At 39.4% G+C, this 14952-nt stretch overlaps 1 protein-coding gene across 1 annotated transcript in view; it reads left to right on the top strand.

The window, feature by feature from the left end:
* gab3 (GRB2 associated binding protein 3) overlaps positions 1-14952 on the top strand; it is a 35742-nt gene that overhangs the window by 1175 nt on the left and 19615 nt on the right. Inside the window, exon 2 of the mRNA XM_061249801.1 lies at positions 7861-8164. Coding sequence (XP_061105785.1) covers positions 7861-8164 — 304 coding nt within the window. The remainder of the gene's footprint in view (positions 1-7860; positions 8165-14952) is intronic.

The following is a 14952-nucleotide window of genomic DNA, read 5'->3' on the forward strand; positions in this document are numbered from 1 at the left end:
GGGTGACGTAGTGCAAGAGAATACAGACAGCAGGAAGGGTATGGCTTTTCCCCCTCAGTCTCTTATAGGAATACAAACATTTCTAAGCTAAGGTGTCTCCTCAGGCTTCCTCAGGCTTCAAGAGCACACTGGGATATGTTACTACCAATCTGGCATTTAATTGTGTGTGTGTGTTTTTGCACTTGTGTATCATTGTACAAACTGTCTTAAGACTGAATCTTAGTCCCCTTCCTGACCCCACACCCTAGTCATACCTTTTAAACTAATGAAGATAGTATGGTATTGGTGTTTCGGCTGAGGTTTTCCTCCCATGCAGATCCACTGGTTCGGGAACGTTCTCAGCCGTTCCTGAGCAATATGACGGACAGCTCTGAATTTGCCGAGTTAGGGGATGAGCTTTTCGATTTTGACGAAGAAATACAACCTTAATGTTTTGAACGGGATTTACAAAGGAAGAATTTCGTGAGGGGGAGAGACAGACAGCGGAGGACGAGGCAGCTTCGGCAGATCCGCTGTCTGTCTCTCTCACTCACGCAATTCTTCCTCTGTAAATCACGGTGTGCTAAGTACCAAAAGGTCTTGTGGACAGATGAGACCCAGATTCACTTCTAACAGAGTCATGGAAAGAGCAAAGTGTGGAGACCTAATGTCAAAGATTCAAAGTACCTCATTCACCTGATGGGGGTGTTATAGTATAGGCTGTAACAGGTACTGGCTTACTTATCGTATGTGATTATGCAACTGCTTAAAGCACAATGAATTCTAAAGTGGACAGAAGCATCTTACCTGCTCACATTTAACCAAATGTGTCCAAGCCCATTGAATGGCACTTTATCCTACAGCAAGACATTGATCCCAAAAAATATGCTGCTAAAGAAAAAACAGGTAAATTCTTGACTGACCAAGTCAGTCACCCAATCGAAATCCAATTGAACATGTGTTTCATATGCTGAAAAGAGAACTTAAGGTAACTAGCCCCCGAAACAAGGAGTTGATGATTTCTGCAGTACAGGCCTAGCAGAGCATCAGTAGAAGAAGAAGATACTCAGCACCTGGTGATTTATTTGGGTCACAGACAGTTATGTCATGTGACAAATATGTCACTGACTCCTAAACATGACTACTCTGTGCCTGAAATGTGTGTGTGTGGGTGTGGGGGGGTTAGGGTTAGTGCTGTCATTTTTACATGTATATAAGTATGGAACAAAGTATGGTTCAAAACTATTTGAATGTAACAGCACATTAAATTTGACTGATTGTATTTTCTTAACTGTGAAATTAATATATTTGAATTCAATACATTTTAATGACTCAAAATGATTCTCAAAATTCAAATCTTAAAACCCCACACTCCCAAAACATATACAATATACAGAACATAATTTATGCACTAAAGCATTACATTGAGCAAAATATAGCCAAGACATTGATAATTTACAAATGTTTTTTCATTCTATAGTTTTCTAAATCTTTCTAATTGTAAGCCCCCATTTTCAGCAGCCATTACTCCAGTGCACTAACATGATGTGTTACGTTGTCCTCCGCAATCGCATAGTCCACTTAACCTCCCACCTATTCCTGCCTCATTACCCTACCTAGATCTTTGAACCGCAAACTGTTCCAAAGCCAACTTTACCTACCTTTGAGAGCGGGAAAGAAAGCAACTGTTCACTTCTGAAAATAGCTCTAGACACTCGTATGAGTCATCACCAACACCTCAAGTACTACAGGGCCATTTGAACGTACCTAGTGCATTGAAACTTGTCAAAGCATTCATGCATGACCTGCAGCCCTACACTGACGCCCTCCAGGCATTACGTGATAAGTATGGCTAGCCGTACTCATTGTCATCCCGGCTGTGCAACTTACTTGCTGCAAAGACACATCCAAGACCACAAAGATGGTAATGAAGAGATCCTGGAGACTATTGGACAGGCGTTCTGTGGACAACAGTCTGCAGATCCTAGGGTCAGCTTCTGAAGCAGGAGACCTAGTCAAAAAAATGTCAAAAGTGCTCTCTGCTGGTGGCTTTGAGATCAGACAGTGGCAAGCAATGTTGTTTCAGTCATTGACCATCTGCCCAGTGAAACCCAGTCCTAAAGAAGTGACCTCTCACTTTCTCAAAAAACCCACCTTAGGCCTGCATTGGGACTGCTTAAAGGACACCCTGGGGTACAATAGCCATACCATCCCCTCTTCCACACTTACCCTGGGATACATCTACAAGCTGCGTGCCTGCCATTATGATCCTAATCCCATTTACGTGCAACGGTATTGGTTCAAGACCTGTGGAAGCGTGGTTGTTGAGGTGGCCCTATTCTGCAGCAGGACCTGCTGAATCAGTGGCAAGCATGGGAAGGAGTAGGGAGGTATTTACTTTATCCTTAATACTGTTAAGTGTACTAGCCTTGTGGGTGGGTTTCCACTAGGGATGTCTCTGACTGTGCGCATAAAACCCAACATGTGAGATTTATTTTGTGGAATAAGATTTTTGGGGGTTAATAAATGTAATACTGTAGGTAATGCATGTAATATAAAAACATAAGAAAAAGTGATTAGAACTAACATTAATTAGCATTTGTGTTAAATATGTAATAACCATTATACCTTCCTGTATGTATTAGTTAATACTGTACATAATTGAGCAGTGTAATGTACATTATCTTACTGTTTGAAATTTATCAGCTCAAAAAAGAAGAAGAAACAGTACAGATTAATGTTTTAAGAGTACAAACCTTTAAGCGCTAAAGTGACTGATTCTATTGCAGCTGTTTGTTTCTGTGACTTAAATTAGCTGATCTAATTTCAGGGACTGTTCTTAAGTATTCCGAGTAAAGTATTTCTATAATTTTAATTAAGATCATACTTGTGACTGTCATAGCTTCTGTTTTTAGTTTTGTATTGTATTTTACAGGAGGATATTTAGCCAGTTAAGAGATGGAATTTTGTTTTAATTTGTTGGTTGGTTAGAACTCTCATCAATGTTCAACATCCTCAGAATTTTCCATGCTCAGCTATTTTTCAGCTATTGTAACCTCAGAATCATGTTGGATGACTAAGACCAGAGGATTAACCTGCTGTGACATTCTCAGTGATATATGTGATACATGAAGGTATATGCAAACTGCATTTCCATATTCTGTTTTATAATATTAGAGATAATCAAATGACGGGTAGGTACAATTTCAGTGGTAAAGTTCCATGGCCAGCTTTGGATATAAACTAAATTAAAAAGAACACTGTTAATAGATGGAGACAGTACAGTATATGTACCTTTCAATGGATTTTTATAATTGTTATGTAGGTTTCTGTCAATGTGTATGAAATGTAAAACGGCAAAAAAGATGCATTTAATAGTAAATTTAAATAATACTCGGATACAACATAGTGAAACTATAAACTGATATCTGGGGCTCAAAAAATGTTTTTACACACAAAAAAAAAATGCTTTGAGAGTGCTGGACTGAAAATATAAATTTTTCAAAACAGGGAAACATGACTGTAGAGAGATAATTTCAGACTTTAAAATGAAAATAGACACTAAAATATTTGGAAATATTTTCAAATGTTGAAATTATGAAGGCTATTATATGGGTTTTTTTTAATTGATACCTTTGAAACATCTTTTTAATGATATTTTTGCATAGTGTCATTCAAATGTACTGCATGTCATGAAATGAAAATATGGAATAATATGGATACTACTGGATTGCCAATATAGTAAATGACAAACATATAGCCCTAAGCAAATACTTTTTATGAAACTGGATAAATGTTTTTGAAATATGATACAATGTATTTTTCCCTTGTAAAAGAGGAATTATACCGTTTATTGCATAACCTACATGGTGTGCTGTGTGTGTGTGTGTGTAGGAGAGAGATAGATAGATAGAGAGAGAGAGAGAGAGAGACAGAGAGAGAGAGAGAGAGAGAGAGAGAGAGAGAGAGAGAGAGATACAGCTCCAGAATTAACCCCTGAAAAAAAATTTCACCAAAATCAAGGTTTCATAGAATGTAGATCTGCAGTTTGTTGTGGTAATTCACTAATGCGGATGCCCACAGTTGATTCCATCTTGTTGGACATAAAAACAGTCATTAAAGAGAATTTGCTAACAGTCAATTGGGTGATCACTGGTCAATTTTTAAGAACAATTTTATTTAATAAAACTACAAAGTGTACCAAGGAATGATTTTTGTAATGTGCAATTACAAAATCATTCCTTTCAGCTAAAAAGATTTTATCACCATGTCAACAGCAATGACAGAGGAGGGGCATTTCCCTTATTTTTACCTTGCCTAAAGGTCAGATTCTCTCTGAAGGACTGCAGTTTTTCATACAGTCCTTTTATATTCATAGCCAAAATTTTTCATCCTTTCATGTCCATGCAGACTTTGTTGGAGATTATTATATGTTCAGTGTGTGCTTCATTAGGCATTTATTAGACTTATTCTTTAGACTTTTTAAGTCTTCTGCTGCTGTAGCCTATCCACTTATAGGTTTGACGCGTTGTGTGTACAGTGATGTTCTTTTGCGTATCGCTGTTGTAATGCATGGTTATTTGCGTTATTGTCAGTTGTGCATGAAAATCCCTGGACATCAGCATTTTTTTAGATAGTCAACCCACCCTGTCTGGGTCATTCCATGATTGGTCTGCAGGTCTCCCTGATAAAGTGATCACTGAATATACATAAGCACACATGGATGCAAAATCTTGAGCCAAAAGATAAAAGTTGAATTCTATAGAAGTTTTGTGCCCATTAACACTGGCTACTGTCACTTTGCCCGACTGCTGCTTGTATAATTGAACCAGCTTTTCATTCATACAGTCCAAAATAATAAGAATGCTTTACATCTACTGGAAGTTAAGCTCTCTTCTTATCTCATGTTTGATGGATTTGCAAGCCAAAAGTTACAAACAAGCAAATAAATAAATACACTTAAATTAATAAATAAAAATCCCCTTACTGCTTTGTGCCCTCTGCAGGGACCACTAAGGCTCAACGAATCACAGGCCAATGTGAAACTAAAAATAAAATGCATGGCTTGGGCTGTGGTTAACAGCTTAAAGGGTGAAAGTGAAACAGCCCAATTTTAACCACTTCAGCTATACTTGCAGATTCTTCTTTTACTTGTGCGGCTGAAGTTATTGAAAATATCTGGTAGTGATAATAAACTGCATATAACAGACAACATGGATAATGACATACGTATATTTTATGTTCAAACATACTGGAAAATTATGTATATACTTTTAGTTTAATACATTTACTCTCATGTTTCAATGTTTTTTATATCTCATTTTTTTCAAAATTATTGGCACCCCTGACAACAATTATTGGCAATATAATTGAGTTAATATCAGTCTAAAGGAACTATATTGTGTCAATCTATCACTCCCTGTTTCACTAGAGTATAGAAAATGAGGTAACAAGCATGCAAAATCCCTTTGTCAACCATCAGTATGGGAAAAGCCAAAAAACAGTCAGTTCAGAAGTTGGGGTACAAAATAAATGCATAATACATAAATACAGAGATACGGGTCAGGAGCTTCAGTTAATGTTCGCATCAGCCATCAGAATGGGGAAAAAATGTGATCTAAGTGACACTTTTGAAGTGATCTTTGAGTATCTCAGAAACTGCTGATCTCCTGGGATTTTCACACACACTAATCTCTAGAGTTTGCAAAGAATGGTGCAAAAAAACACAAAAAATCCAGTGAGCAGCATGTCTGCAGACAGAAACACCTTGTTAATGAGAGACGTCAGAGGAGAATGGCCAGACTGGTCAAAGCTGAAAGGAAGGTGACAGTAACGCAAATGACGACACATTACAACAGTGGTATGCAGAAGAGCATCTCTGAACACACAACACATCATAACTCTAAGTGGATAGGCTACAGCAGTAGAAGTAAAAAAAAATAAGTTGAATAAATACCTAATAAAGTGAGTGTGTATGTTCAGTTAAAACACATTACTCATTACAGACACAAACTACCACTTGAAATGGATTTCCTCTTTTATACGCTTTTGGGAAATGCTATGGTTAGTTCCCCACATAGGCATGCCAAAAGTTAGAAAAAAGTATGTGTGAATGTTTGCGTGTGTATATGACATTCACTGAACTTTGGAACCAAACATTGAAAACAATCCATTTTGGATGATAAATAAAGAAAGAAACAGAACTGCTTACTGTATGTAAAGATTGCGCAACTTTGCATGTGGTAGGGAGCATGCAAATTGTATTCTTGGGGATCATGTAAATAAAAACTGTTAGATGTTGATAAAAGTATGTGCCCTGAGTTCCAGCTTCAAATTTTCTAACAGTGCTTGTTCTGTCCTGTAGTATTCCAAATATACAATATAAAATGGCCACTGGCTCATAGGTGAGGGTATTAGAGGAGAGCATGTGCTTGACCTGCCACTAGTACTTGGCTGTGAATGACCGAGACAAGCCAAAAAAATTGAACATTAAGACTGATTTGCAGATTGGTTGAATAGAATCCCTTTTATTTACATCAGGAAAGCTTAAAAGGGTAAAAAAAAAAGAAAGAAAAAGAAAAGAAGCATAGCACTAATTGCATGTCCAGGTGTTTCAATGGCTTTTTGCTGGCTAATACACAAACATAAATCTATCTCGTAATATCTTTGTAGTTGCCCTCGATACAAGTGTCAGCCAGGGACTACAGGTGTAAATTAGCCCTAATGGCTAAATCTGGTACATTTTACATCATGCTTATTAATGTGCATTGAACTTTTTTAAATGAACAAACTTAAAACTTGAAGTCACACAGGATTGAGAATGACAACCTGCTTATCAGAGTCATGACTGGTGTCAGGCTCAATCAGACTAATTCAGACGTGACCCCTCAAATGTTTTAAACTTTGACTTTTTTGCCTTAATAATGCAATTTCATCGGACAATTCAATTGCAGTCGCAGCACAGATAAGTTACTTTCTCAAAAAACAACAGCAACTGAACCAATGCAGAATTCGGTAGGGTACCCACTGCCCCTCGTCTATAGACTTCATTCCAAGTGAGTGGCAAATAGAGCATTGCAATGTTGCAAACGTATAATTTGAAGGTTGTCATTATTTGAATCGTGAGTAACCCCAAACTATAATGTAATAAGTAACCAGTAATCTTGCTTTAGCATAGTGAAGGTTGTCATTGAATGATTTGAAATCGGTTTACTTATTGATCAATGGACATCAAATGAACAAATTAATTAATTAAATGTTGAGTTAACATGAAAATTAACCAAGAAGTTAAATATCCAGTTTTCTTGCTAGTTGGCTACGCTACTCTGTTTGCAGTTTAGTAAAAAACTTAACTCTGCAGTTGAGATGGTAGTCATTATTCGTTAGCCTGCATTTTAAAATGTTGGCTACTTCTTAATGAAAGGGAATGGGCTACTATCTAACTTCGAAGATAATGCCCCAACAAGCAGATACATATTTGCCATTTCATGTTCCATCAAATTTTTTGGAATGGTAAAATAAAGCTCTATTTCTTTTCTTAAGTCCTTACTTAAGTCCTTAATGGGGGCTGTTTTTTGTGTGTCCCCTCAAAGGGCGGCCTGTAGCATAGTGGTTAAAGTAAATGACTGGGACACGCAAAGTCGGTGGTTCTAATACCAGTGTAGCCCGTTGGGCCCTTGAGCAAGACCCTTAACTCTGCATTGCTCCAGGGGAGGATTGTCTCCTGCTTAGTCTAATCAACTGTACGTCGCTCTGGATAAGAGTATCTGCCAAATGCCAATAATGTAATAATGTAAAAAAAGAGAATTGGTGCATGACGCCCCTGCATGAGGTGTATTGTTTGGTGTCTCTCCTGAGCCTCCCTTCCCCTGTGTGCCCCAGGCCTGGAGGAAACGCTGGTTCGTGCTGCGTCGGGGTCGCATGAGCGGGGACCCGGACGTGCTGGAGTACTTCCGCAGCAAGAGCTCCAAAAAGCCCATCCGCACCATTGACCTGAAGGAGTGCCAGGTGGAAATGCACACGGAGGTGCGGCTCGTCAGGCGCGAGTTTCAGGACCAGCACCTCTTCGTGGTGAAGACCTCCTCTCGTGTCTTCTACCTCGTGGCCAAGACCGAGGAGGAGATGAACAGCTGGGTGAACAACATCGGCCAAATCTGTCACTTCGGACCTCTGGATGATGAGACAGGTAGGAGGACCCACCCAATAATCTGACAGTAATCTTCAGGAATACTACTGAGCTGATTATCCACCTGACACTCAAGCAGTTTCTGGTCTGTAACACAGGAATGCAGATAGCTGTTTGTGAGCAGGGTTGCCAAAGAGTCCCTCATATCAAATGCAGCAGAAATCGTATGTAAAAATGTGTAGAGGTTCATGAAAAGCAAAGTGCGGTTCCTTGATTTTATAGTCTTGATTTTGATGTACTGTATACTGCAGACACAACTAAAACAGCATACTATATGAAGGGAAGATTGAGAAAAACAAGCTTTTTTGTTCTCTCAACTTTACTTGTGAGAACCGCTGACAAACACTGTATTTAAGTGGAAGGAACAGAGGATTTATGTGAAATACGGCAAGAAATGAAAAATTATGTTTCCAGTCCATTATCTTCACACTAACACTATGGGCCAGATTTACGTAAACAAAGCTTGCAGTGCAAAATATGGCCTGGAGAGAGTCTGCCTGAAATTAACGTCTTATATACGAAGGTTACAGCTTATTACGCAGTCAGCGAATGAGACTGACTACGAACCGCATTTTGCTTATGAGGCAGTTAAAATGTGTGTTAGTGCATAGAATATCTTCACTACATGTGCTGCCACGTAAAAGCGTATCAAGCACAGGAAAGAATGTGTACATATATTTCTCAGTGTTGAAATAGTCTGATTCTTGCAAATATTATTTCAATACAAAGTTATTTCAAGGTTCAGAGCCTGTGTTTCGGTTGCGTTTACGCCTGCTCTTTAGAGGCAGAGAAATTTCACGCACAATCGGCCATCGTTAAATGCATGAACTTAAATTCAAAGCAAACTCAACAGAATACATAATCAGCCACACTTATAACATCTCCACTCTTTATCTGTGTGATCCACCCTTAAATGCATATGCGTTAAGGACAGAAGCGCATTTTGCGATGACTCACCTACATGGCACGCATTCTGCGGTTCCAGCCTTATGTGCCGGTTTAATAGATGCAAGGCATGATTATTCGCCAGAATGCGTCATATGTACGCCTGAAAACCATCACAAAAGCTGAGTAAATCGGGCCGTATTTGTCTTACTGTAATATGGCTGAATGGCTTTATGCTTACTTGCAGCATTTTCAAAACTATAAGTCATCTTAACGGCAGCTTCACACTTCATTAGCATAATGGTGATTTATTTACTGGAAACACTTGCTGCAGCAGACACTTACTTTACAGTAGGTTGCTTGAAATAGTTTATTTATTTAAGGATTGCAGTTACAGATTCACAGAAATAATGAAAAGACTACATTACAGAAAAGGGGAAACCAATGTATTGGCTATGTAAATATTACAATTAGTGGTTCTATATGTGGTATCAAGTACATTCATTCCTAAGGTGATGCACAAGTCCTGTACTTTCACAACTGTACCGTCACCAAAGTAGGCTTGAACTTGGAACCTAACTGTACAGACAGCAAGGGTCACCCACCGTGACAAAAAACCTTAGCCTTAGTATGACAGAAAAAACTGACCAACAGTTCTAGCCAGGTTCTCTATGACAGGTTCATAATACTGCATACTATATATTATAAGGTCTCAAATATGAAAATTCCTACTGTATTTCTGTATCTGACTAGGTTTGTAAGTACATTCCTTTGGCATATTAGCTGGCTCTCAGGTACACACAAGCTCTTAATATTCCACACGAGTCTGTTGGAAAAAGCACACATAAATTTATTTAGTATAAGGTCTGAAATAGCCTTGGGCATGTCTGTCTGAAGGGAATAGCAAAACTGTATGGGGGGGAAAAAACAAATTCTCCTGCAAATGACATGATGTGGGCGCTCGGCAATAGCTGAACACTAGCCCCCAGCTAGTGTGTGTTAAAGCTCTGAGGATGAAATGTAATTGGTTACACACCAGATGCTGCAGCACTGTGCACTGGCCTGTAAACACATTAATACATGAATCCACAGCATGCGCTGTATGTGACCGGACTTTAATGCAGTTGAAATTGTACTTCCCTCTAGGGTCTTTCAGCGAACTTATCCCTGGTTATGGGTATGCACTTTGTTGTACGTCGCTCTGGATAAGAGCATCTGCCAAATGCCAATAATGTAATGTAATGTAATGTAATGTGAAGGTGAGAAGCACTACCACTCCAGTTTCTAAGACGCTCAGCAGTGGCAGGTCTGATTCAGATCTTGCATCCTTTCATGATCATGGGAATGAGGGGGTGTGCAGGAGAGTCAGTTACGTGTTTGCGGTCGATACTGTACGTGGTTTCATTATTCATTTTAAATGGTCAATGTCTGCATTTATATAGCGCCTTTATCCAAAGCGCTGTACAATTGATGCTTCTCATTCACCCATTCACACACATTCTCATACACCAATAGCTGCCATGCAAGGCACAAACCGGCTCTTCAGGTGCAATTAGGGGTTAGGTGTCTTGCCCAGGGAAACTTTGACACCCCCTACATCGAACCTGCAACTCTCCGACTGCCAGACGACTGTTCTTACCTCCCCAGCCAATGTTGCCCCATTAATTTTCAATTATCATTTTCAAAATGAAACATTAGCAAGATGCGCAGGTGCTACCTCTTGATTGATTGTTGGGCAGTGAAGCTGTCCAAACTGCTGGGGTCAATTTGACCCCAAACATAAAAGCGGTCATAAAATCCTAACATAAAACGAGGGTTAAGTACGCTCAGGGTAGACTGTCTCAGCTTGAGTATCCTTAAGAACTGAAACGAAGCTGTTCAGAGCTGTCTCTATGGCTAAGGGATGTTAGAAATGGAGATATGTAAACTGCAGTGAGGCAATGCCCTATAAAAGTCCAGTCTTATGCTTTGTGGTTGCCTAAAATTAGACGGGATGGCAAATTGAATCAAGCCAATCTGAAATGTATGAATGTATTTTAATGAGAAGAAAATACACAAAATGCAATCAGATGTTTCTGTGATGGTGTTGGTCTTGCATGATGTGGATGCAAATATATTCCAAGAATGCAAGGCTAATGTCAACAGTTATTAAATAATATGGAGTGACCTTCACCTCATGCTAAAGCATTTTTATTCCTGCAGAGATGAATAAAATGATTACTGTATTATATTATTTTGGGGCAATAATTTAAGTGCAGCAAGTATGCGAGGGAGCACATGCTGTAATAAATTATTCTGTTATGTAGGGCACTGAGGACCCAGACGCAGACCAGGATAATCCAAAATCGTAGTTTATTCGTCCGTAATGCCCCAAGATGTCCGGAGATCCAATACAAAGACAAAAACAGAAGGCAAAAGAATGGTCGAAAAAACAGGCAAGAAGGTCAAAAATCCAGAAAATCAAAAGGCGAAAGTACAAAAGGGCGTAGGCAAAAATCGTAGTCAGTAAACAAAGCAGAATATCAAAAACCAGAAAACCAGAATGGCAAACAAAACAAGAGGGTAAGGCAGGCTTGGAAATCAAAGGCGAAGGGGTGTCTTTCTGGAATCTCAAAAATTAGGCTTACGAGGAATTTGGCACTAAAACTGATCAACGTTCTGACAAAGAACAATGCAGAGACTGAGGTTTGAATACATGAGGGAAGGTGACAATCTAGGCGGGGCTGGGAAAAAGGTGGGCTAAACAAATAGACAACAGGTGGGGAAACATAATAGGGTAATAACATAATAACGGGAGGGAGACGAAAACGCAGACTAGATGCACGTAACAAAACATGTAACACATACAGCTCCGGATTAGGGAGTAGACATTTGCATAGATTGAAGACGTAGTGATAGTCAGAGACAGTGCGAACACTTTGCTGAAACTAAGCAAGTAATTAGGGATAGCATAGGGAGGCGGAGTTATAGAATAGTGCAGAAAAACTAAGAGATTGCGTTAGTGAATTAGTTACGTGAATATTTCTAAACTACCCAATAAAAGTGATTGTTAGTTAGTTAGACAGACAGTAAGTGTATTAATCTGATTAGTACTGTACAATGCCTAGATTAGAAGTGGTTAGTAAGAATAGTGCTTTACAACATTTAACTACCAAGAAAAAGCAGGAAGTAAGAATCGCGAGTTTTAGAAGGAATGTTTGAAAACCTGAAAACTACCGTAAACACCCGAATAGTGGGACACGCAGACAGGGGAGTGACTAGACTGGGAAACATTCAGACGCAAACATAACAGAGGATGACAAATGAGAACTGTAATGGAAAACAATCACCAGGGATCTATGAAAAATTAATAAATAACAAGAATAAACATAAATACACACAGGACAAATACAGAAACATTACAGTTTCATACATATAATAACGATATGGTAGACAAAATGCAAAGATGACATTGCATATTGTCCTTGCACATTACAAGCTGTCCTTACCCATTAGAAAAAGCCCACCAATCCAAACACTTATTCTTTCTGATGATTAAGGGGGGGGTAACTCAGGTGAAAATAGTGATTAAGGCTGGATTGAAATATTGATATTTAGCTTCTACAACCATAAAATTTTATATGGGCCATGTCAAGTAACCAACCATGGCAAGTAAACCAAACACCAAAAAAACTATATTATTCCCTGTACAAAAAACTTTCTTTCAGACTTAACTTATGCAGTTGTTATAATAACCAAATTTTACATGGAATACCAATATTTTTATATATAATCAATTAATAAAACAAAGCCCCTCTGTATTTCCCCAGCTATTGAGTCATTCATCACATTGAAATCGAAAAAGTAACTCGTACTTAATCAACTGTGATAATATGAATCCACTGAGACAAAAGCACAATAAGATGCAAATTTGTGCTTTTTAAATTATCCACGAGCTAATTTGCATATGTTCCGAAAAAATAAATAAAAGTCATAATACAAAAAACGTTTGCATTTGTGTCCACATTCAAAATATAAAATGTAATTTTGATTGGAGGAAAGGAACCCCCCATATTCACCTGTGATGCCTCCCCTTAATGGTTTGCTATTTACCAGCAAAACATCAAAGACAACATTCTTTATATTTTTAACAGTTTTAACTGATACGACATGGATTGAGGCTTTCCCTGCACATGTACTCTAATGAGAAACTAGTGCCTCATAGCCACAAAAGCCACAAGCCCCTGTTTATAGACAACAGGCCCTGTCCCAGCATGCACTGCAGCATGCGCTGTGGTTCACTGCAGCTTTCATCTCCACATGGGCGAGACGGCTCTTTGTTTGTTTCTACATTTCTGTTCCCACCACTAACGCCACGCTCTCTGTTTTGATGTTCTGTGCTTATGACATCTGCTCACAGTAAATCATGGAGTGGTGTATGTGTGGGCGTGTGTGTTGAATGGGTGGGTATGGGTGTGGCTGTTAGGTTGGAGTAGAGTGCAATGTTTATCTATAATTTGTTTCAGGGTATTTTTTTAGCACACAAGGTACAATAGTACAATATCAGTACAATATGCTCTACATAGTTTGGAATCTTTTTTCATGCAATTGCATTTTGCACCCAGCGACATGTTTTTCTATCATGTTTTTCTATCTACAATAGCGCTGTAGGCTACTCAACTCTGCAGGTATTTGCTCCTACTGTGTGCTACACCACCTGAATTCACTAGTTATTTTACCTGCTTGGTTCAGATAATAAGGTAATTAGCAGGACGTGGAGTTTAGTAGCGCTGGCCTGCTGCTACTTTAACAATAGAAAAACAAAGCTGTCTTGGAACTTACTAAATTGAAACTTTCTCAGATGGTATGGTCTGGGAAACATGGGTGTGTGTGTGTGTGTGCATGTGTGTTTCATCATAGACTGAATCACCAAATTTCTTCACACAAACAAATCAGGTTCAGCTGTTACTTCACTGGAAATAGATGCTGTCCCATATGAATTTTCCAAAATAAAGTCTGTGGAGCCTTCTCAAATTTCCACACACATTTTGTTCAGTTAGGCCAGAGCACTCCGAGGTTACCTGCTCTGGCCTGTTCTCTTGCGTAAGTACCAATACAACCGCACATCTTGAGCTGTTGAAGCAAGAGCTGTTGAAACGTTTGGTAAAATATTTCTGTCTGGACAGACACTGGTGGAGACTGTAGGACTAATCCTCAAAGAAGGGATTCCGTGAGAAGGAGTAAGTCCAAAGTCAAGATTACACATTACTTCAGGAAGATGACAAAAGATGTCAGGTGTGAAAAAGAGGGAGAACTTATTGACTATTTAATACGCTGAGGTTATGCAGTTAAAGGTGCATATTTTTCTCTTGGGCCGCCACTGCTGTCTCTATACAGGAAGTGACAGTCATTGTGATTGATATCATACCAGTCACTGATCTTGGACAGTAGCCATAATGCCTACAGTGTGTGTCTGGCTGCTGAGTTTGGCCACTGTGATAGGGTCTTGGCATCAGGGCTGGTGTGATTGGTCAGTATGATAAGGTCCGGGCATCGGGGCTGGTGTGATGGGTCAGTGTGATAAGGTCCGGACATCGAGGCTGGTGTGATTGGTCAGTGTGATGAGGTCTGGGCATCAGGGCTGGTGTGATTGGTCAGTGTGATAAGGTCCGGGCATCAGGGCTGGTGTGATTGGTCAGTATGATAAGGTCCGGGCATCGGGGCTGGTGTGATTGGTCAGTGTGATAAGGTCCGGTCATCAGGACTGGTGTGATTGGTCAGTGTGATAGGGTCGAGGCATTGGGGCTGCTGAGCTTGGCCACTGTGATAGGGTCTGGGCATCGGGGCTGGTGTTACTGATGAGTTTGATAGGATCCAGGCATTGGGGCTGGTGTGATTGGTCAGTGTGATGAGGTCTAGGCATT

This window comes from Conger conger, chromosome 7 (assembly GCF_963514075.1).
Source record: "Conger conger chromosome 7, fConCon1.1, whole genome shotgun sequence".
Lineage (NCBI taxonomy): Eukaryota > Metazoa > Chordata > Actinopteri > Anguilliformes > Congridae > Conger > Conger conger.